General features: G+C 42.5%; 1 protein-coding gene across 1 annotated transcript in view; it reads left to right on the top strand.

Annotated features, from left to right (window-relative positions):
* The first annotated feature begins 2,883 nt into the window (after positions 1 to 2,883).
* Positions 2,884 to 24,522, top strand: part of GRIP1 (glutamate receptor interacting protein 1) — a 340,881-nt gene continuing 319,242 nt past the window's right edge. Inside the window, exon 1 of the mRNA XM_072863151.1 lies at positions 2,884 to 3,051. Within this exon, the coding sequence (XP_072719252.1) occupies positions 2,997 to 3,051 (55 nt within the window). The 5' untranslated portion in view covers positions 2,884 to 2,996. The remainder of the gene's footprint in view (positions 3,052 to 24,522) is intronic.

Genomic DNA, 24,522 nt, shown 5'->3' with positions numbered 1-24,522 from the left:
CCTCCTCTCCTGCTGAAGTCCGCCACTGTGCCAAGGTGAGAGACTCATGGGGCCACAAACAGAGCAAGCAAAAGGGACCGTGTCTTCCGCACTGTCCTAAGGAGGATACCCCCCAGTGAGGCTGACAACAAATGGCTACTGCTCTGCGGCAGGATGTCCTGCTGTTTTTTGTTAACATTTATTAATAAAAGTGCTACAACGCATTTAAAAAAATCAATTGTTGGTATACTCCTTCTGTCTCATCTGTGAAATTTTTGATCGGATGTTCAGCAATGTGACAAACAGCTTTCAAGATAAGGCACCTTTTTAATAAAAGGAAAACAAAGAAAGAGAAAATAAAAGAGCAGTGTGCAGGGAAGATAATGCTGTATAGAGCGCAGCTCTGGTCTGCCCAGTGCTCAGTTCTGGCAAGATTGGTATCACATTTTTAATGAAATGGCATCACATTTTAATGTGACTTGTACACATTTATGTAACCCTTAGCAGGAATACCTCAGTCTCAGGCACGCATTGGTGACCAGTCCATCTAAAAGGATCAGAACCTAACTTTCCTTCCTCCCAGACGGCACAGGCAAATACTACAGATTTAGGACATGGATGACACACAGTCATCTGAAGTTTTATTTCATTCCATAGCACTTTAAAGCGCAAGTTTCTTTTAAGAAATGGCAGAGGTTAGGAGAGTCAGTGCCAAAGTAATTTTTCAAAAGTAGCTGTACAGCTTCTAAACCACTTCATTGCCTCGAAACCTGTTTCCTGGCTGTGTATTTTCCAGCAACTCTTGGGACAGTTCTCAGCACCTGCTCCTTGTGTGGGTGCCTGCTGGGCTGAGCGGCCGCAGAGTCTTGTCCCTCGCTGTTTCCTCTGAACCTGCCTCGGGCAGTGCAGATCCTCTGCCTGCACTCCCCAAAGGCATCTTCTGGAAGCTTTGCCCTTCGAGCAACGAATCTGGCTGGAGATCTTTATTTTATAATGCTTAGAAATTCACATGCACACTCACATTTTTCTTCAGAAATACCAATTAAAAAAACCCCCAACATTATTTAAGTAAAGGGGCTATGAAAGGAAGGAGAATATTAACAAAAACATGTCTCTTTGTGATGAAAGGACACAAGACTGTGGTTCAAAGATGCAGGAAATCCAAATTTAGTACCCTTGATAATGAAACAAAAATATCAGTGGTCACACAATTCAAACCTGACATAAACCCAGTCTGACACTTCTAACTTGGTAAAATGTTTTGGTTTGTTATCATCGTGCCGTTGGATTTTATTCTAGATCAGGTATCACCTGTGCTCTCGCAGGCAGCAAGAGAGTTGCCGGCAAAAGCAACTCCTTATTGTATACTCTTAATTCAGCAGAAATCCGGGATATGCCCGCTCCTCGCTTGGATCACACTGGTACTGCTCAGGGATCCTGCCACGCGCGACCGCAGCGTTACCTGGCCGAGGACGGGACCACGGCCCCAGTGCTAGCAAGGAAAAACCAGTAGCTGCAGCTCTCATCAACGGGGTTTTAATCAAGGGGTTTTCATGAGTATCAAGACACACATTCTGCTTTACCCGCTGGCACAAAGTCGATGCCGAAAAATGCTGTGTCGGGAAACTGTCATTACGTTTACAGCAGAAATTAAACCCAGGAAACCCTTCAAATCTTCATCTGAGTGAAGGGTTCACGTGTAGTTGTTTGACCATGTAAAATTACATCATTTCTACAAATACGAGGAAACGAGAGACAACACAAAAATAATCACAACATAACTGTTAGGCAGAATGAAGCTCATCTAGCAGTCCACCCCCAGAAGTGCCTCGGAAAGAAAAAAAAAGCTTCACATATTACTAGCATTATTTTAAAATAACATGCAAACCTGCCACTTTGAATTTTTGTAGTGCTTTTTTTCTGTAAAAAATAAAAGGAATATTTAATCGCCGCAGCATTAGTCTCCTATTAGGACATGGCTGTGTCAGAAATAATTTTAGTGGTGTGATTCGAGGTCTTTTGGTCAAAAGGTCGCGAGGAATTGGCTGTGACAGAAATCCGACCTGTCACAGCCGGGTCCTGGACTCTTTGTGGTGCAAATTCTGCTTTATTTGATCAAGGGGCTGTCAGTGCCGTTCCCTGGGAGCTCGCCTGGGTTTTAACTCTTCATTTCCTCGCTTTCCCACGCGTGGGTGCAGGCACACCCGCCAGTCGGGAATCGCGAAGGGAAGGGGACAAGCCCATTTTACCGCTGCATCCTCGAAGCAGGAGCCGCCGGCCAAGGCGAAGGGCAGGGCGGGATGGTCGCACACGGCAGCCAGCGCCGCATCCCGCGTTTCGGGCGCCCGGAGGGGCCAAACTCAGGTCCTTGCACAAGTGAGGAGACGGCGACCGCGGGGCGCGCCTTTCACGCCCCCCTGCCCTCCCCGCAGCCGTTAACACGCGTGTCACAGCCGCACCCACGGCCCCCCGCCCCTCTCCGCCCGCGGCGTGGGCACGGCGGGGCTCGGGGCGGCTCCCGCGGCCTGCGCCCGCTGCGGCGGCACCGCGCCCCGGCCCGCACCTGGCGGGGCCGAGCGGCGGCAGCTCCCGCCCCGCCCCACCTGGCCCCGCCGCGCCTGAGCGGGGCCGGGCTGGGGCCGCCCGCGGGCCCTCCATTGTGCAGCCGGCGGCTCGGGCGGTCCCACCTGCCGGCGGCGGGGAGGGCCGGGCCGGGCGCCCCTCCGCGCCCCCCCCCTCCCGCCCTCTCCCCGCCTACCCCCCTCCTGTCCCCGGCTGAACCGGGGCGAGCCCGCCCCGCGCCCTCCCTCCCGCCCGTCCCCCAGGCTGGCGGAGCTCCGCCACCTCCCCTCCCCCGTCCTCCCTCCCTCCCTCCCTCCCACCGCGCGGCCGCCGCCCCTCCGCCGCTGCCCGCCGGAGCCGCCGCTTCCCCCCGAGCGCGGGTCGCCGCCGCCTCGCCCTGCCATGAGCCGCCCCCTGCCGCCGCAGCAGCAGCGCTGAGCGGGGAGCGCGGAGCCATGCCGGGCTGGAAGAAGAACATCCCCATCTGCCTGCAAGCCGAGCCGGAGCGAGGTGAGCGCCGAGCACCGGGGACGGCAGCCACCGCGAGGGAAGGAGGGAGAGGGGGCGGGAGGGCGGCGGGCTGCCGCGCCGCCGGCTTGCCCCCTCCCCACCACCATCCCCGGGGCACGGCGGCTCCCGCGGGGGTCGGGCGGGCGGCCCCGCGCCTTCCATCTTGCTCCGCCGCCGCGGCAGGAGCGGGGGGCGCGGGGGGCGGCGGCGGCAGGAGGCCGGCACCCGGGGGCCGGGCCGGGGGGCACACCGGGCCGCGCCGCCGCTGCGCCGGCGGCAACTAACTTTTCTCCGCGGTGCCGCCGCCCGCCCTCCCCCGGGCCGGGCTCCTAAAGCCGGGGGGGCGTGAGCCGGCGGTGGGGGCGGGGGCCGCGAAGTGACTTCGCGAAACTTCCCTGCGTGGGGCTTTGCCCTCGGGCCGCCACTCGTGGCGGCGGGAGTCGCGGCTGGAGCCGTCCCGTCCCGCCCCGTGGGGTGCCGGCACGGCGGAGCCGCGAACGCCGGCTGCGAAGCGGCAGCGATCGCGCCTTGGCGCCGAGCAGCGCCCGGAGGAGCTGCCCCGCCAGTCCCAGCGTCGGCCGAGGAGTGGCCTCGGGTCCCTAAATCCCGGCGTTGGGGTCGGTGCTGGCGGAAGGCGGGTAGTTTCTGGTCGCTTTTCAAAATAAACAGTCTATTTATTCTAATAAAAAGGTAACTTGGCCATTTCCTCAAAGAGGGCTTCCGTCACGGGAGGTTGGCATGTCACTGCTCTGTCCTCAGTCTGTGACTCAAAGGAAAAAAGGCTAGTACACCATTTACACTTGGGAACATCCAGGTATGCCCGTTGTCTTACATCTTTGATTTACAGGTCGTTAGTTCCGTGGTAGCGTATGGAGTCCTGAAGTAGGACGTTTGTTTTTGGTTGCTGCTGTATTGCAGAGGTAGCTGTACTGCTAGGGACAAAAATTCACCGAGCATTAAAAAAGAGGAGGTTTTGTTTGTTGTCTGGAAGAAGTATTGTACGCTAGCGTTGGAGGTGGAGGTCTGTTGCGGAGCTGCTGCCCTGCTTCTGGCGAGTAAATCCGATCCCTAATGGGAAGTTCATCGCAAACATATGACATCATAAAAATAGTGGCTGAAATGGGAGCAGGTATTTCAGCTGTGAAAAGCTAGATTTTTAGTCTTTTCTCTTAGTAAATACCGTCATTACTAAAATCTGTGGTCATATTTCTATGTCAGCAAGCTGTGTAGCTGAGGAATCGCAGAAATGGGATGGACAACAGTTGTCAAAATATATCGGATGCTTTTACAGACGAGGAAACTTTAGAAAGGGTCTAATCTGGCTGTGTCAGAAATGGGAAAGATTTTCTCACTTCATTCTGCATAAAGGTTGTGTCCTGAGCTGTAGCGTGCGGGCTTGTCTTTATTCAAAGTAAACAATGGTGATGGTTTTGCTCTGATGGGTTTAATGCCGGTTAGAATACTGATTTGTTAACAGTTCTTGTTTGTTCTTATTTTCTATTGAATATCTTTCATCTTCATTATGAAGCTGGATAGATTTTTATGTTAATAGTCTTATCACTGATGCTTTTCTTTATTGTATTTCCACTGCGTAAATAAAAAAGCTCTTCTGTGCCTAAAGTAAATGATTACCTTCTAAAGTATGTCGCATTGTATATTACTCAAGTTTAGCTAGCAATTTAGCAGGATTCCAGCTACTGGAACTTTTCTGCTTGAGACTCAGAAAAATATTAAATGGTCAAAATAGTTAATCAGTGTTGAATTTAATAGTCCTTGAGTATGAAGAATAGATGAAATAAAGCTTTCAATCTAGCCAGAAAAATGGCCAGTGCAGTAATGAAATGAAGGTGCATCTTCAGCTAATGTAGGAGTTTAGTATGGCATTGAGTTAAAAGGCAATTACAGATACAGTTAAATTCTGGTTCAAAGCCAGTTGTGATAACATCCCCCTCTGCTGTTTCTAGAAAATATTTCCTTTCAGTTACTCCGCAGAACATTTTGTGTACCTTGTGCATAGAAGACTTTGGTGAATGTAAATGCTGTTACTTTAAACTAACATTGTAGCCGGTAATGTTCTGTTATTTAAACATGGACTAGTATTGGATGTGAAATATTTAGTAACATAAATTGTATGTGTCACGTATACAAGCACACTCATATGTAGGATATAAAATGTCCATTTATCCATCCATCCCAAATGCATATGTACATTGGATAATAATACTTATATAGAATGTAAGAACAAGAAGCATTTCATGTGTGTGTATTTTCTTTGATTTTTATCTACCTGTAATCTGATTGCTTAAACTAGTGTTTTCTTCTAGTGAGAGGAGCTAGTCTTTATTCAACCCCACGAACACCAGCAGGACTGACTAATAAGATTGTGCTGTATAACAGCACAAAACTGCTCAGTTAATTTGGTGCTGAAATTTCTTGGTGGTGGATACTCCCAAAGCAGACTATAAAAATGAAAAAAAAACAGAACAGAAAAAAACCCAACCACAAACCAAACAAAACCTCAGAAAACAAGTGAGTAGATAAATAGTCCTGGTTCATCCATGTGCCTCCCGCTGGCTTTCCCCTTCAGTCTCAGCTTTGTTGTATCCACAGTCTGTACACCCCTTCTCTGTCAGAATAAACAGTTACTGTGCAGCTTTAATGTCAAGTCTAGTTGCAGCAGCAGGTTTGAACTGGAAAAGAAGAGGTCACTGGAGGTGCTGGGAAAACTGGGAGGGCAAAGATTTCCCTATGGTGAGCCACAGGTGCTTTGTACAGACCATCTTTCCCCATGCTTTTTCCACTCAAACCTCACAGGCTTCCTTTTAGCCTCTCCTCGGGAGCTCTGCATCCTATGCATGCACCTGTATAGAGCTGATCAGGCCCCTGTGTCCTCAGCTGTGGGAAGGAGAGAAGTCGTGGGTGCTAAGACGTGAGGCTTGAGAGGTGGGTGGATTTGTTAGAGAGGCTGCGTGGAAATCTCACTGCAGCCCTTCGGCAGCTTAAAGGGTTCACTGGGTGCTGATACTCTTGTCTCGGTCCAAACCAATGCAGCATTGCTTTGGGGAGCACTTCAAACACTGTTTTATCTCCCCTGGTGCTCAGTTCATCTAGTAGGTCAGGAACTGGATGGTGGTGCTACTGCAGCAGCGTGTTTCTGATGCGAGGGCTCAAGTCAAAAAAATATCTGTGGAGCTTTGTTGTTTTGATGTGAGGAGCTGTCGGGATATTGCAGTCATATCCTTGTGCAGACACACTGGGTTTCCTCCAAGCAGGGTTATTTTAGTATATAAGTATCCTTGTTTACCCCTTCCTTGTTTCAGAGTCCCCCCTTCCATGTTGAATGCCTACCTCAAAAAGTCCTTAGCTCAGCCTGTCTTTGTTGTTCCTACAAGTCATGTGCTGAAATGGAGGTTATCCAAAAACTTGACCAAACCAGAATTTTGCTAATGGAAATTGGCTGGTCTTACTGAAATGAAGTAGCAGAGACGTGGTCAACACTGTTGGCTCACCTTGGCAATAATTGATACCCTGAGTGAAGGAGAATAACTTGGGTTAATGTTTCAAGCATCGGAGTGCACGTGTGCGCATAGGGTTTAGCGTTTGCGAGAACGCTTTGTTGTGGAGAAAGTTCTCTTCCAGGGGGTGGCAATCAGTGGTATTTCAACAAGTATTTTTAGATGTCTTCACTGCGGAAATTGTGTGGAATACTTATGTCAACTAAAAAATCATATCATGCTGTTTTTTAGAGACTAAAATCATATTTAAAATATGAAGTGGATAGCTGCTTTTTTGTGCATGCTGCAGCGCAGTTACTGGGTTTCTACTGCCTGCTCTGTAATCGAGCAGTGCTCTGCAGTGGCGGTGCCGCTTCTGGCTTCCACCGCCACGATTATCACAAGGAGTCTGCTCCTTTAGAGGACAGGAATTGTGCTCTGTGTGGAGTAAAAGAACTGTAACGTATGCCTGATGCAGTAAACCCTGTCATTTCAAAAATGACATGTGAAGACTTACCAGTGTAAGACAGTGTTGTTAAAATTCAGGGCACATTCCCCCCCTCCCCAATTTTCTGCCTAAGATGCTAAATCGAGTCTTGTTATAAACTACCTAAACCACTTTTTGAGGTGACATCTGAGTAAATACTTTGAGAAGAAAAATGTTCCTGGAATTAATTTTGTTCAATATCCCTTCCAATCAAGTTAAATGAAGGCATTTTATGGAACTCCTGTTTCAACTTTATAGCTGATAAAGTTTGACAGGAGTACAGAAAACAGTATTTGTATATCTTGTATGTTCACTATGGGACTGCTTGAGATCCCTTAATGTACATGGTTATTAATTTTAAGAATGCATCTAAGTATACTTTGGTCTTGACTTAAAAAAATATGAAATGTGGTATTATGCCTTCCACAGTTGTTCTGCCTCTCTTCTCAAGACAGTAGCCGGTTACATGGAGGAAGAAGGAAAGACTGTATTTTTGTTTTCTGCTCTTCCGTCCATCTTCACAGTTCTTGACAGTCAGGAAAATTAGGTGAACTTTAGGAAGCATTTTAAAGGAAACATTAGGAAATGTTTTAAAACCCAGGACTGGAGGATAAAAAAATATGCAAGTATTTTGTGAATCCTGCCTCAAATACAAAACTAGTGTGTTCTCATGGAAGATGTTCTGACAACAAGCATCTGTCCCCGAGGTTACTGCTGCATGAGCTTGTCTGCTTATCTCAAGCTGGAAGAGAATCAGTTTCTCAGATAAGGGAGAGATATGGGGCTGTTATTAAACTTCATCGTGTTATTGTGGCTTAGCAATTTACATCTGATCAAACAAGGCCACTTTAACAAAGGATATGCTTCCTACTCTTTCCAGGTGCACGTTAAAAAATTAGCTTGTATTTTCAACACAAAAGGCTGAGGATAACTGTTCATTGTCTTTAAGCTCTGGTCTAATAAGGCAAGAGGAATCTCTTCCTTCTTGAGCTTAAGTGGATCCTCAGAAACTGAAGACAGTAAGAGCTGGAGACCTAGTGCTTGTGTTTGACTGATTTGTAAACTTTGGGGTGTCAGGAAAGTTTGGGATTGGAAACCTTGTGCAAAGGCTTTCTGTCTGTCTTCTCCTGTTTTCTTCTGAAAAGCTGAAGTATAAATTGGGTGGCAGAAAACCTTTTGTGAAGAGAGGCTGTGCTTACAGTGGGAGCCCTAAGAGGACTGGGTGCTGGGGGCGAATGTTTGGATTCCAGCTCTGGGGAGAGGTGCTTGGAAGATCGTCTCTACCCCAGTGAAGGCATCGCCTAGACTTAGTGTAGAGTCCAGACTGATAGCTAGCGAGTGAACAATCCGGGCATTTGGTCAGTTACCCTATGCAAAGCATGCTGTAGTTGCTTTTTAAAGTGAAGAAGTCATGAATAACAATGGTAGGGACAAAAATGGAAGGAAACATCACCGTATCTTAGCTGCTGACATAATATAAGAAGCTGGCTTAACTATAGCTGTCTTCCAGTCCTCCAGTAGCATCTGAAAATATAACAATCTCAAATTGGAAAACACTTATAATAAAAGATACATTAATAACAAAACGCTAATTACAAATGGTATCTATTTTGTCCTTGTCAGGGCTTCTGCCTCTTTTCACCTCAGACTGACTGAACTGCATCTTGGACAGTTGGTCTTTCTCCATTTGCTAAACTGAACACTAGTGAATACCATTTGCCAGGTGGAATAAGATGACACTCTGGAGCTGGTTTTCATCAGCATGCAAAGGACACAGGCGCTGTGTCAATTTTTTCATTCTTTCTCTTAAAACCAGCTGGGACCGGGAGGGCTCTAACACAGGGGTGGAAAGGAGGCAACAATTGCTCCCTAGTGCCCTTTTAGCATGAAAGGAACTGAGAGCAAGCAAAAGGCACCTACATCTCTTGTGATCTGCACAGCGAAGTTAACAGCATTTTATGACTTGCAGTATTAAAATAATTTGATAAATGTTGCAGAATCTTCATGAAGATATGGTCTTCACTGATTGCTGGGGGATGATTTTCTACTGTGTCTGGGTCATAACCGAAGTTTTTTCCCATATAGAAAGAAAATGTGAGATACTGGGTGCAAATAAACAATGTCTACTTTTTGCAGAGGCAAAACAGTTTTTGCTAATGTTTGTCAAAAGTGGAGAGTTAGATTTGCCACCAATGAGTTATGACTTACTGATATGGTGGCAAACACTCCAGCTTCCCTCAAAGAACACCGGTATGTAGAAGCTGAAGCACAAACAATATTTGCCACTCATGGGCACAGTTGCTTTTGTGGGTATCTGGGAGCCGTGAAGGACATAAGCTCTAAACACAAGTTCTTGATCAGAGAACTGTGCACTGAAACTTTAGAGAGGGGCATAACCTAAAACACAGAAGCTTCAGTGTGAGATCCCTTGGTAATTTAGATGTAGACAAGTTTTCTTGAATCTTAACACATACCTATATCCCTACTATGGGGGTGGGTTTTTTGTATGATTCAGAATGACCTGAGCTGCCACTGCTCAAGGTTCTACTTGAAAAGCTGTCAAGGCTGGAGTTTGCAAGCAGGAGGAGCTGCAGTAGGCGAGGGTTGGTGGTACTCCTTCACATCGCTCATGTCTGATGCCTGTTTAATCAAGCTGGTGCTTATGAAAAAGGATGCGCTGAATCAGTAATTGTCTGTAAGGGTCTTATGATTGTGGCTGTGAAATTCCATGTTGGTTGAATGTTTTTCCTAAGTCATTTGGATTTGTGCACGTTGAAATGTCAGAGTACCATCCCTCCTGACTTAAGTAAAAACAGACTAACGAGATGTGTCAGCATCCTATGTGGGTGGGGACAGGGCGATCTCCTGCTCAATCTTTCAGTCTGGCAAGATGAGCGTGACACCCTGTAAAATTCAGGGTTAAAATAGTAACATTTATGTTGGATACAAGTAATCTTGATTACTGTCACCCTACTGATTTTTCTTTTCTTCCTCTTCCCCCTGGCACAGGCTGTGCTGGGTGGCTGGGCAGCACAAACCGTTCTGGTGTGTCCTGTGGTATGGGGTAGCCAGGTTTTAGGCTTCCCAATGATGCTGATGATCTAATGTTGTGTGGTTTTTTGTTTTTTGGGTTTTTTTAAAGTCATTATCAGTGCTAATTCTGCTTTCCACTGATTCTGCATCACAAGTTAGAAGCAATGTTCTTTGCTTACTACTGAAATATTTTAAAGAGAAGACACAAAGGAAAAAGCAGGTAAGCAGGGGCTGACAACTCTGATACCAGTACATACTTCACGTGGAATTTTGTTGTCTTTTCTCTTTGGAAATTACCACAGGAATCGAGAAAGACAGGCATGACTGACACAATCTCAATCTTTTTTGTGTGTTATTTAATTTCTTGTTATCAGTGAAAATCACCACCAAGAAGATTCTGCTACTATGCAGGGAAAGCTGCAGAGAATATTTTAATAGTTTTACAGTTCTCTTTACATGCTGGGATCCCACAGACATTTACGGAGTTCCACAGTTGTCTCACTAAAGTTTAAATCTTATGTTATTTTGAGGAAAAAAAAAAAATTTCTTTATTCCCTGAAATATAGTTAAAGATAGAAATATAATGATGACAGTTAAAAATAACTGGCAATGAAACTTACTCATACGTTTTTGGTTTTTTTTTACCAGTGGGATGAGACCGAGTTTTTAATGCCACCATTTTGTGCTAATTGAATATTGTGTAACTGAATACCAACTCTTCCTTATTAGCAGACAGGGTTTTGAACATTGTAAAGTACTGCCAGAACGTCTCCTCCCAGTAACTGTCTTTCCTAGGAAGGCAGGCACCACATAAAATGCTTATTTTTGTTTAGTAAGCCACACTGTGGAGCTCAGCGCTTTATTCCTGAAGCAGTTTCATGGTAGGTGAATGTTCAAGTGAGATGTGATCTCTCTGTCCCACACTGTAAAGTGTGAATTAAAACCAACGCATTTACATTTAACCAACAAAATGAAGAACATCATATCCATGACTGGAGCATGTGTTTAAGTGAGCCAGATCTGAGATGATTCTTCATGTTTCAAACTTTTTGTTTCTATGGATATCGATTAGCAAGATAGAAGTGCTGCCAGCTTTTCTACGGTTGCCTGCGATGGAGACCAGGTGTTCCACAGCCCAATGCTTGTTTGTCAGTTTAGCCTCTTCTACAGTGGGACAGTATTCCTGAGAACAATTTTTTCAGGCAAATAAATAAAGAACAGTAACTGGTGCTTTTTTGGAGGGGTATAGTAATGGCTAACGCTTTGCCACATCCTTTAATAGTGGTCAAAAATGTCTGTGGGATAAATGTGTTCTGCATAGGCAGGAAGAAAGAAGGTGCATTGGGTCCTCGGGGTAGTGACTGCCAGTGGTTCAGAGCAATGGTGTTTGCTGATGGGAGGCCTTATTGAAAGTTGTTATTAAAATAGGAGTAACACACCTGTGGACTATTTGGATTATATTACTCTTTTCTGTTTGGATTATTATCTCTGTGGATCAGATACTGTATCCTTTGTACTGCGATTGCAAAGAGGAGCTTCCTCTTGCTGCTTCTGTCTTTCACCACCGTTGCCAGCTCCTGGTCACTAAAGCTCAGCAATGAGCTGGTGCTCACAGGTGCTGCCTCTCCCCTGAGAAGATTTTTTGGCATCTGAGCGACGGCAGGACAGTTCCAACAAGGGAGTTGCATCAAGCTCCCTGCTATCCTCCGCGTTCTCAAAATCTCTTTAAAGCATTGCTAAATGGCAGGATTTTGTCCTCACTTGCGCCCACGCTCCTCATGACAGGGTTGGGACCTGAGTCTGAGATGAGGCTGTTGTGGAATAAACACACTGTTGTACTACTCTGACAAAAAATTAATTTCAGTGGCATTTTCAGTGAAGTATTTGTGTTGGTTTTGTGTTAGGAATGGATTATTTACACAACAGCTGGGCAGAAAGTAGAGCGGTAGTCACACAGAAAATACTCTGGGGAGTGAAATTCACTGCCTGGTAAATGGATGCAACTGTGCTGGATTCTGGAGGTTAATTCACTTGTGCCAGCAAATTTACTGAGCCCTTGTAGCTGTTAGTGGAGGCTGCTTCTTAGTCCAAGGTCTCTTCTGAAAAGTCAGAGAAAACTATTGCCCAAAAATCTGTTGCCTCCTTCCGCTATATCTGCCAGTTTTATTCTTTCTTATTTTTACATTTTCTGGTGTTTTTGTAAATATCATAATGTTTTTGAATGTGGTGAGAAAATTTGAGCCTGAGCCTTTTCAAAATACCTGATATTTTGATAAAACTTCCAGTTTTGTGAGGACTATACCTGTAAATTACTTGACCTTTTTTTTTTTGTAATACTAACCTTTCCCAAACCAAACAAACAGTATATAAGATGTAGGCTTTAAGTAAACTGTGTTGTAAAAGGTTCTTCGTACATCATGATTTGGCAGGACCAAGGAAATGCACCTCCTCTCTTACAGAAATGTGTTTGGAAATTATAATTTGTGGTGCTTTTAACTTCACCTCTTACTAGGACTGTTTGCAAAATGTGCAGGAGCCAGAGAAACTGGCAGGATTTGCACGTCAAAAGTGAAGCAGCTGATGAAATGCTTTCAGTTGGGGTGTAGGTGTCTGTATGGAGAGAGGAGAGAAAGAATGAAATGGGTAAGGTATAAGGATAATTCAGTAGCTTTATACTTCTAGCTCTTGTGAGTCAATAACTTACTTAGTTCAGGAATGTTATTAGTAGCAAAAAACCCCCAAACACCCCCCTCACACCTCAAGCACAAAGTGTTAAAACATGGCTGGTGTTTTCTGTGTGTTCACATTTGCTTATTGAACACACATATCTTGTAACTTAAGTTTCGTGCTGTCTTGATTTGAATATCATTAAGGCTTTAGTATTCCTAAGCTTTCCTGTCATTACTACTGCTGACAAAAATGATGCAGTAACTCAGGCTTTTCTTATGGTCTCTCTTATTTCCTGTGTCTGTCTTGAGTGTACGAACCCTAAAGTTTTTGAAACTCATCTGCCTACGCTGTTGCTTTCACGTGTCCACAGATTCAGGCATGTACTGGTACCTATGTTTATGTGTGTGTTTAAAAAACAAAAAAAATCATGAATATTGTGTGTTGTCTTAGTTCATTGTTCTGCTTAGACACATTTTAGATGTGTTCACTGCTATTTGTTTAAATATTTAGTGTGAACTGATTCTTGCTTTTTGGAACACTTTAATATGGAAAGAGCCTTAATTTTCAGATGACTTGCCCTCTGTCATTAAATACAAATTTTTCAAACGAAAGAAGAAGAAAAAGGTTCAGCTACTGGCTCTACATTCTATTTTCTGCTTTCATCAAAGATCAGGGTAGTAGGTAAGTAGTGCCTGAAGCTATATTCCTATACATATGTTTCTTTTTTGTAAAGTAATAGAGGTTGCGTTTTTTAAAATTACTTCAGAGAATTTTATGATGACCTCCTCGGGTAGGTGGCTTAAGTATAGGAAGCATCCTTGTGGTTGAGTTATGGAGTTCCAGCTCATCTGAAAAACTTGTCTTAATACTTTTCTTTCCCAGCTTATAATATCCATCAGGCTAGTTTTGACATTTCTTTTCTCTTCCATCACTCCCCGCTTTTTTCTGATCTTACCAGGATTGGCAGTATTTTTTTCTGACCCTTTTTTTTGTAACTAGGCATATTTAATTTCTTTCTTTAACTGCAAAGAAAGAAGTCAGCATAAAAAGAAAAAATAGCATGATGGGCCTGTTCACTGAGACTGAACAACCCTTTGGTGTTTAGGCTGGTACTCTGAAGAAATGTATTGAAAAGTAGCCTTTAATTGACTTGTTTCAAGTGTTGCTTATTATTTCCTTAGTGCTAATTGTGTGTAATAATTAAAATGAAAATTCAGTATGTTTATGTGAAGATTCTAAATGTCCTAATTGGCAGTACTGGATTTTATGCAGTTATGTGAACACATTGTAATTTTCTGGGAAGTTATACTGAATTGGAGATTTTTCCTACACAATTAGCATACTCAGGGTTGTAGTTATACACATTTAAGGGTTTGCAAGGTTAAAGGTAAGCATTTTCATGATATTTAAAAATGTACCTTTTGTGGCGTACTGTAGTAGTAGTAAAGTAAAATACCCAGGGAGCACAAGTGAAGGTCCGTTCCTGGAACTGTTCTGAAGTCATGATTTGTGATAGTATTCTTTAAACAGAAAATTTTTTAGCCTATGGTAATGAATCTGAATATTCAAGTTCAGACACATAAATTATTTTATTTGCATGTGAATTCCAGTTGATAATCAAATATTTATCATTTTACCTCAATAGATAGCACACTAAGGATTAAAAGAAAAACAAAAACTTGTCATGAATTGATAATATGTCAGAGATCTTTTATCAGCAGAATGTGCACGTGAAAGGCTTGAACCAGCAAACTGTCCTGCGTGGAGTCCCTAATCCAGCAAAGTATTTAAAAATATATGCATGTTTTTCTGGATCAGATCATGACACTCAGTAAATTGTTAGGCTCTAGCTGGATGAATGCATGTGGCGCAAGTTCATGTGATACTAATCTTAAAAAGATCTCTGAGTCAAGGCCACTGAAACCTTTGCTGCTTATGTGTACAGATACTTGTGAATGAATAATCCTTTTGAAGTCAGTGTACTTAAATTTAGGCTTATAACTTATATGCTTAAGTGGATCAAAGGATAGTTCTAAAAAGAAACTGTTTATTTTCTTTAATTAAAGATCATTCTTGTGATATGTGCTAATATCTGTTTTGTGGGGGGAAGAGAAAGCCAGTAAAAGGGATTTAAAATATCATAATTTTTCTCCCTCTCTTTTTATTAGAAGCCTTTTTTTTCCCCAAAGAACATGTAAAATATATTTTTCTTTCGTGGTATTCCTTTGCTTATTCCTCATATTCTTTGTTGGAAGAGAAGTTAAATGTGTTTAACTGCAAGATGCTTTATTTTTTTTTTTTCCTGGTGGAAAAACTTTTTTTTCTTTTCTGCTCATTGAAAACCGTCATATCATGAATGAAAGTAATGTGCAAAAAATGTGTACTTGGAGCTGGCAGTTTTATCACCAAAAGTGACACATATCACTTACCCGAACAGGTCTGAGATCCCACTGCATTTTCAGAGTTGCCTGATTCATTACCACAAAAAGGCTGTTGCGTATCATAGCAAGAGGAAGAATCTTTGTCAGAGTGAAGATGTTGAGAGTTGTTTTTTTACAAATTTATCTTTTGTGTGGATCCTAAAAAGCACAAGCTTTTTCCCCACTGCGTATTTAAATATAATAGCCCTGGAAGCAGAAGTTATCACTGTACAAAATAGGGTAGCATCTTGGTTGAAATCAATGAGAATTTTCTGTTGAATTTGTTGAAAGTAGGATTCCAGTCTGTTACCTATGCTGTTGTTATTAGGGACAGCTACAATTTTGGCTTTGCTTGTTGGAAGCTGGAGTACTGCGTTGGATGCAATGAGAGGATCACCTGTTGAGAAAGAGGGATTTAAACACTGTGGGGCTGTTACTGTGAATCAGCATTGAAAGGTGTTTGGAGGAAAAATAGCAGCAATGCAATTTTTCTGCTTTGTACCTTAATTCCCAGGCAGTTTAAAATACATATGCTTCTGGATAATCCTTACTACTTTGATTTTGTATTCCGGTCTCTGTGTTTTAGTGAACTTCTGATGTATTGTCTGTGCTTTGAAAATGCTTTGCCTCCTGGGAGGTGTTACTGAAATCTAAGCAATTATAGAAATATTATCATTTCCAAAGAAAGTCATAAAATGCTCCCAGACAAATCTTAATGTTTTCTGCTTTGTCCAGCAGAAGAGAGAACTTTGAGTTCATTAGTGTGTTTCATCTTCAGCAGTGGTTTATAAACCTTAGCCTTTCTTCTTTACAGCGAGGTAGGTATTATTTTGTGAAAAAATTGAGATGGAGGCGTAGTTGGTGCAAGATCACAGTAGACATCTGCTTTGCAATTTGAACTCTCTCATGCGTTGTTCTTCAGTCAGTGGAACACTGTGGTCTGTAGTCTTTCCTGTGTGCAGGACTTGTACAAGATTTCTCTTTAATAGTTAGTTAGAAAATACAACCAGAAGAAAAAGAGGCACACTTTTTCTAGGGGGAAAAGCTGCACTTCTGTGAAAAAAATGCATAGGAAGGATTGCAAGTCCTTTTGCTCATCCTTAGAAGCAGGAAGCCAATGTCAAATAGAAACTCCATTTCTGTGTTGTCATACGTGGAGTAAGCCGAATAATAATAAAAAAGCTGAATAAACCTGATACTATTCTGCAATATGACACTGCTATATAAATCTAGTGCTCTATAGCTTTCCAGTCAGTTAAAAAATAATATTCTCTGTTAACAGAAAATACTCATATGCATTTGTCTCTAAACAGACTTCAGTATTGCAATAGTAAGCATCATTGGTGTATAAGTCATTAAACGATATGAATATTTATTTGTGTATGCTAGTTTCCTGTTCTGCTGGTGCATTTCAATGTGTTTATTGACAGTTTCCCTGAAAAAAAAATCCTCAAGGAATGTCTTTTGAACATAAATGTCCAATCAGGCGGGAGAGAGGCGTTATTTTCGTCATGAAAATGTCACCTTTCCCGTTGAACTGAGGTGCTGCATAAGAGGTAGACAAGAATAAAAGCACTTCTGCTTATTTGATCTTCCAGGAGCAAGTTTATGATCTGCCATTGCAGAGTTTGGGGACTGATAATCTATGAGCCCAGTTGCACAGAAGAGAGGAGACAATTTTTTCCTTTGCATGTAAAACCAAGCATTTACATTTGAACTTGTAAAAAGGCTAATACCAAGATGCGAACGCCAAGGTACATAAGCATGTACGGAACAATAGTACCAAGTGGGACTTGGCAGTGTTAGGTTTGTGGTTGGACTCGATGATCTTAAGTGTCTCTTCCAACATAAATGATTCTGTGATTCTGAGTTCATCTGTAAGAGACCGATTTAGCTGGGAATCTTCACCCTTCCTCCTGATGTCCCAGTAATTTGGACTATGCTGGAGATGACAGTTTCTGAGATTGGTCTCAGGCACCTTTAGGCTTTCCTGCTGAAATTTTACTGAGATTCATGCTTTACTGAACCTCTAGGGTTGTCTTTTCGATGGTGATGGACTTAAATACCTCAGCTGCTTCCCCAGTACCTTGTAACACGGAGCATTTGCCATTCATTTTCTGTCTGACCTGAGCAGGTACTGCTCGCTTTCCACATAACCACCCTTCAGCTTTTCTTAAGCTATGAGCATCATCTGGTAAAGAGAAGTAAGTAGTTTTTACATTAGGGTCTGCATTCAGCTATCAGCATCATGTTCTGCTTCTTTCTAAAACTGAGTTTGGAATGCGGTTTTATATAATTGATCCTTTTTGTGGTATTCCAAGGTTGCAATGAATTAGGGGAGTTATGGGAAGAATTTGGATCTTCGAGGCAAAGGACAGGCTCAGTGAAAAACACAGATAGGCAAACAGGTAGAATATATTGCCGTGGAAGTCTTATTAAATTGGCAATGCTGAGAACTCCAGATTGGTTAATGTTTCTTCATAAGATGTTTTATTAAACAAAAAATGAAAACAAAAGTGAAAATTGCAAAATGTTATACAGTAAATAGGGATTGTGCTATGGTGTTCAAAGATGTGAGCTAATATTTTCCCATTCAAGGCAACACTAACAAAATGTCACTTTGATCAGAGAAAAGAACAACTTAAAGGTCTAGTGGTTCCTTCATCTGCTTCTTTACATACAGTATAGGCTGTGTAAGCATAATTTGAGATTCAGAATAACAATGTGTTTTGATAAAGTGTTTCTAATTTTTATTCATTAAAAGTCAAATTAGGATATTTAAACTTAGGAATAAGCAAAAATCCATGGAGTGAAATTGTTTGTAACTGCTTTATGTTTCAGGTCGTTCTGCAAATGTTTTAATTTTTTTTGGTGAAGTGTATTAATAAACGTAATCAAAATATATTTTTACATTTTATTATTTCTAGTTATTTTACAATAAGGTATTTCTTTTAAAAAAGACATTTTTTTTCTAGTACCGTAAGTAACCCTAAGCCCCTAGTTTATCTAATATTTTGTATTTCCATTTGTCGTATTAACCTTGATGTCTTCACATGTTATTAGTGGTTTTTTAAGGGCTTCATAACATTTCATTGTTTGCTTCCTTTAACAGTCTTCAGCTATTGCAATGCATCTTTTTTGTTATTGTTTGATTTTTAACAGAAATATAAGAGAAAATAATGTTCAGACAGGAACACTCTGTTTTCCATGTTCATTGGGGCAGAAGTCCTTCTCCTCTGCTTTGTCTGTGACCATGTCTGGTATTTCCTGCTTCAAGGCAATAAACTCTGTTGCAGTGAAATGCAGGGTAACCTTCCTCTTGGGGATATTGGGGATAAACCACTGATAAGGCTTATCATCTCTTTCTTTTTTTTTTCTCCCTACTGAGTTGCATATGTGTGAACCTTGTAACTTCTTATCTTCAAGATGAAGACTCTAGTTTGGTCACTTAAGTTTTTTCTTATTGTTTGGGCTAAATGTTTGATTTTGCTTTCTGTGGGATGAATATATATATATATTTTAAAATTAATTTATCACAGTCAGTTAACTTGACTGTTGAGAAGATGGGTGAGAGAAGGAGGTAGGAGAAGAGGAAAGTATTTCTGCCCCTGTATTGGAGAGCTTGGAAAAGCTGGGGACCTCTGACTGAGACTGAGGGCTCTCTGCTTCCAGGTTCCTTGCTGTTGAGTTGGAAGTTATTCCAGCTAGGGCTACAACTCTAGCTGTGGGTTTCTAAGCTCTGTGGCTGGCAGTAAGGAATATTTGAAAGCCCAAATCATTTCAAAATCTAAAGCAGGAGCTCTGGAGCCCACTGTCGCTAGCCACTCTGCGTAGTGGAATATCCTAAAGCCATGGATCCAGCAGCTCAATGTGGGAATGACCAGAATCCATGTACAGGTTTGGTTTTTTTTATAGTACTTTCTGTATGTTGAGGTGGTTTTTTTTCCTTGAAACATTTAATTTTTGACAAATCAGTAATTTGTTGGAAAACTTTTAACTCTAACTGTAAGGATCGATAATAAATAAAGTTAGTACCAATGGCAAGGTGTGGACTTAATGTTTGAACCCAGAAGTGTAAGTTCAGTGGCACTGTAAAGAGAATGTAATGAAGAAAAATGCCATCTGATCATATCAGAAAAGTATGCATCATTAATGATGAGAGAGGTAACTTCTAGGAAGAAGACCAAGTAAAAAAGACCAGTACTATTCTAGAAATTAGAATAGTTGGAATTGTCTGCTTGGTATTGTTTGCGGTCATCTCGCTGGAGGTGGGTGAGATGATTTGATGTGCCTTGGAGTGACTTCTAGAGGAAGACTGTAAAGTGGTCTGGTCGTCACGCTGTAAGCCATCTACATGTGTTGTGAGTGGTGGCAGCAAAAGTGTACGCAGCTTTTGCAAAGCCACTTTTTTGCCTTGTCTTTAATTGGAGGTTAACTGCTACGAAGAACGCGTGTGTTCAGTAGTGAACAGAACTGAGCTGCTCTGGCAGTGTTCCTGGTCCACGCATTGCTTTGGAGCAGCAGGGTGGGAATACTGTGGCAGCCACAGCATTAAAAGTTTAAAAATTTTTGTGAGTAATTATTTATGAAAATGAATAATAAATCAATATAGTAGCTTGCATGTATTTTGATTTTACTCAGCAGTTGGCTTTCTCTCTGGCCTGGTTCGTAGTGTGAAGGAGCCTGCCCGGCAGTACTGGGCAGTGAGCTCTCTGTTTCAGCAACTTAACGGGCACTGATCGTTGTAGTTTGCATCTAGCAACAGGAACAATTTCCAGCAATAGCTACAAAGCTTCCCAAACAATTTCAACTGTTGATTCACTTGAGATGTCAGAAAGCTTCTTCCACTTTAGATTCTGTGCATGACTTGTCATCCCAGGGCTTTTCCCTGCTTTCTCCTTCCTGCTTCCTAAAAGCAAAGGCTCTCTGAACCGCTTCCCCTCTTCCATCTCACCTTTTCTCCTTCTTTTGTCTTTCTCTGTCCCTGTTATCTTTCTTTTCTTCCATTTTCTGCCATCTTTTATCCTTGTTTCTTCTTCCTTATGACTGAGTTACTTATTTAGACATGGATCATGAATAAGTTGTACCGTAATGATGGTGAAGACAAACTAAAATGTATGCTTGTTCTTATCTGGGCATAATTTACAACCTTTTTCCCCACCAGTACAACAATAACTGAGTGTATGGGCAAACTGCTGCATCTAGATAGAATGAAGAGGAATAATGCCAAAAAGGGACTGAAAAGGCCATTTTGGCTGGTGTTATTCAGCCTGTGGTTCATGAATCACTGCTGGTCCATACATCGCTGTGGAATGGTCTTTGAAACAATTGTAAAATGCCCCAGGCGCATGCACACTCCCACACGCTCAGCAGGACTGTGTCAGAGTAGGTGGGCAGGCATAGTCAGCGGTCGGCTCCCAGCTGCTGTCCAAGCCTCATTAAAATGTTTATTGCTGTCCAGTTCTGAATTTATCAGTTCTGTTGTTTTACCCAAATATTGGGTATCCTTGTTCTCAATGTCCCATGATGCCAATACAATAGTTAAACCTCGAGCTTTCTTGCTCAAGGAAGTCATTGTGTCTCGTTTGCAGTCTGGATGTCCTTGGGCAGCGAGTTAGAGGCTGCTTTCCATGCCTAACACCCTGTCTGCTTGTAGAATAGTTTTAGATCCCCTAGTCCCATAATCCCAAGTCTTACAAGTTTCCTTTGTAGCCTTGTGCTTAATTTCAATCCATGCCTGGCTAATAATTTTTTCCTTACCCTGGTCTGACAATTGTTCTCCTGTATTCTTCATGTTTGCTGTCAAGCGGCTGTTGGTGGTGATAATGATGACGGTATTGTGTGTATTCTAACACCTACCTTCCGTATCTGAGTGTAAAGCTTTTGGCAGTAATGCTTCCAGGAAAAGTCCAGTTTTGACCTTGTAGCCTTGGAATACGACATGCTTAATGAGATCAAGGCTAATACTTTCTTAGGGGCATGCATTAGAAATCTGATAAATTAACATGCTAAATTCTTTCTAATGAGCACATCCAAGTACCTGGTTTTGTGATTGGTGTTGTACTGTAGTTAAATTTGGGTAATTTTCCATGACACATTTGTGGCGCAGATTTGAAGTCCTTACCCTAAAGCATATAAATGGGAGGACTTTTTAAAGAAAAGGCATTGGAAAATAGGACTTCAAGTATATTCACTTGTATTTCAAGTATGAGAAAATCCTTCCAACTATCTGACCCGTTTGGTTGAAACAAGAACAGTAGGAGCAACAATCACCCAGAGGCAAATAATTAGCCCAGATTTCAGTCCAGTTAAGATCTGGCAAAGAAACAGATACCTACAGAAGTTCTATGTTGGGAGTAAGTAGCAACTGTAATAAAAGGTGGTACTAAAAATGAAAGAGTTGCAGGAGGAAGTAGTTCCTGCAGAGTGGCTAGAAGCTGATTTTCACTGTATTGAAGGGATGTCATAGAGAATGAGGTCAAGTGGTACAAATTCTACTGTCTATGGTTTTTTTTTCTATGTGGTAAGGAACAGAAGTCAACCCCCCCTCTTCCAAGAAGAGGAGGAATTCAACAATATTAAGAAAACTGCCATGAACAAATCCAGGTATTCTTGCTTTTATCCTTTTAAGGAGAAAGAGTTATCTAATGCAAAAAATACTTTCTGATAAAGGCCAAAAATGTAATTAAAATTCTTGACATCCAAAATGAGCAGGAGCTGATAAAGAGCCCTGTTAGTAAATATTTCCCCTTAGGACCCACAAAGGAACCTGGCATTACTCTCCACTCTGCTTCAGGAGAATGTAATTAAAGTAGAATGGGAGCTTCTGAATAAAACAGGCAATGCGTGAAATATTACAGGTTTGAGGAAGAAAAATCCATTTCATATTCATTTCCCCAAAGTACATGGAGCAGAGGCTTTGCTCACAAAAGAAACGGTTACACCAACTACTTGAACGAGGAAATTTGTTCTAGGAAATAAATAGATAAATACGTAGAAGTTCTCAGGAGAAATCATGTGGTATCAGCCACTTTCCAGGCATCATTAGAGTCTGCGTGGTTTTTTCAGGGCTCTGAGCCCGAAGACCACAGCCACAATGTACCAGAATGAATGTGTCTCAGCAGTATGGGTATCATTCGAGTGGGTTTTGCAAATTGGTGCTTTGTAAACGTATGTGCACTTAGAGGTGCGTTTTCATGAGTGCTCTTAGACACGTCAAGGTGGTGGTTGGACTAGAGTTGACAGTTGGACTAGATGATCTTAGAGGTCTCTTCCAACCTTAATGATTCTAAGGTTGTGTGCCACAGAAGGACTAGACTTTTATGGCTTGGTCCCAACAAGTAGTAGTGTCCACTGGCAGTGAACTTGCATCACCACAGGGGTTGAATCTTGGTATTGGCTTAACTTGGAGTAAAATTTTTAAAACCTTCAGCCTAATATTCAACCATGCTTTGGGAGAGAGGTGGAAATCTCACAGAGAAGTTCCAACAAATTTCATACGTATTGGAGGCTGCTTAGAGCAGAGAGGTACAAATGAATGCATCTTTAAGGTAGGCAGTAAAATAACATGTTTTATTTGATGGGCTGACACCTGGCATGTGTGGGCTAGCAGCCAGCATGTATGTAGCTCTGAACTGGCCACAGCATGCACTAGCTTGTCCTGTGGGGATGTTAAAAGGGATGTGGAGATGAGCTTTGAGTGTGATAGGGCGGAAAAGTGTCAGTAGTGGGGAAAGGGGCAGAGGGGAATGTCTGGGATTTGAGGAGAGGACTTCTTCATCAGTGGGGAAGCAAACTCCTCTGGTTCTGCTGCTCCTGGTACAGCTGATTGTGTTATGTCCTACAGCTGCTGTCCTGCTGTGTCAGTTGTACTTTCTGCCTTTATCACAGTTACAAAGGCAGAATCTGCCTTTATCACAGGTCTCTGGGAGGAAAATGTCTTTCCTGTTTCAGTTTTGATCTTTTTTTCTTCTCTAAATTGTTTTTTAATTTAGCTGCTATTTAGAAACAAGGGGTGAATTCAGACCATTGTGTTGTATTTATTGTGCATGCAGAATTTCACAAAGGGAGTAAAGTCAAACTTGCCTTAGAAAAAGGCAGTAGTCAGACTGCAATGAGTGCATGTGTTACAAACATTCCTTAATTACTGTATACGTGTGGGGTATATATTACTAGTACATAGCCGCCCCCCTGCCCTGGTATTCAGTGCAAAGATGAATAGTGATTACTTTCTGAGCAGTTAGTTAATGTCTTTTTTTCTTCTCATTGTTCAGGATGTGGCCAGTGCCTCATTATTCAAATATTCTTCAAATTCAGAATTACTCATTTATTAATGAATTCTGTGGCCCTCATTGCCTTGTTATCTGACTACTTAACAATGTTTCATGAGGCTAGGTAGATCTCTGATCATCCCCATTGTATTGGTGGCAAACCAAGGAATTATCTGCTAGTTTTTGTGGCCATTGAGACACTCTTCCACTCTGCTTATCAGATGGCAGCATTAGGTAGAAGTTTTCTTCACTGCTCCCCTTGGCCTCGGTTGCAGCTGCAGTCAGGCTTTGGCAGGGTGCAGGGACTCCGTGCAGGTAGCTGGTTTCAGGCTTTGGGAAAAAAAGATGGAGATTGGATAGGACAGGGTCAGTCTTGCTTGAAACTGGGGTGCAGGGATTTCTTGGGGGGAAATGAAGGGTTACCTTGAAGGCTGTGGTGCGGGGTGGCAGGAGGACCAGCACGTGGATGCTCACTCTGGAGTCCTGCCTCCTGTAGCCTTCAGTCCTTTCCTTTTAGATGTCTGTGGTTTATACTGGCTCCCCTTCCAGTGGTTCCCATTCTGTGACAAGTGCCTGCTCTTCATTTTCTGCCTTCTCACTGTAGTTCCTAACTAGCTATCTAGTCTTTTTCTTTTCTCTTTCTCATGTAATTTGTTCGCCTGTTGGTTCCCAGTTTTCTGAGCTTCTGCTCCTGCAACTCTCTTGGGCACCTTGCTCCAATCTGCATGTTTGGGTTTTGTTGCAGCACCAATCGACAGAACAGGTTCCCTCGTGTCCCTTTTAGCTCCTGATCTGTTATCCACTGCTGAAGAAGACATTTTCTGTCTTTGTCCCTATAGTCCCAGGCTGATGGGACTGGGTGGCCCATTCCAGGCTTGGGTTGCCGCAACAGATTTGTCTGTGGATGGTGGGTCTGTGGACAAGCTTCCCAAAAGCATTGACAAAATGAATGGACTCTGGAAAAAATACTAGTTTTTAAACTCCATTAGAGCTTTAATGGACATGTGCACATTAAGATCTGTGAGAGCTCTGTCTGATCTGTCAGTCATTGCTGTGTAGGGTTTCTGAGCTCTCTGGAAGGTCTACCCAGTCTCTAG

This window comes from Ciconia boyciana, chromosome 1 (assembly GCF_034638445.1).
Source record: "Ciconia boyciana chromosome 1, ASM3463844v1, whole genome shotgun sequence".
NCBI classification, from domain to species: Eukaryota; Metazoa; Chordata; class Aves; order Ciconiiformes; family Ciconiidae; genus Ciconia; species Ciconia boyciana.
The sequence above is the reverse complement of the archived record's forward strand: the minus strand, read 5'-3'. Positions and strand labels throughout refer to the sequence as shown.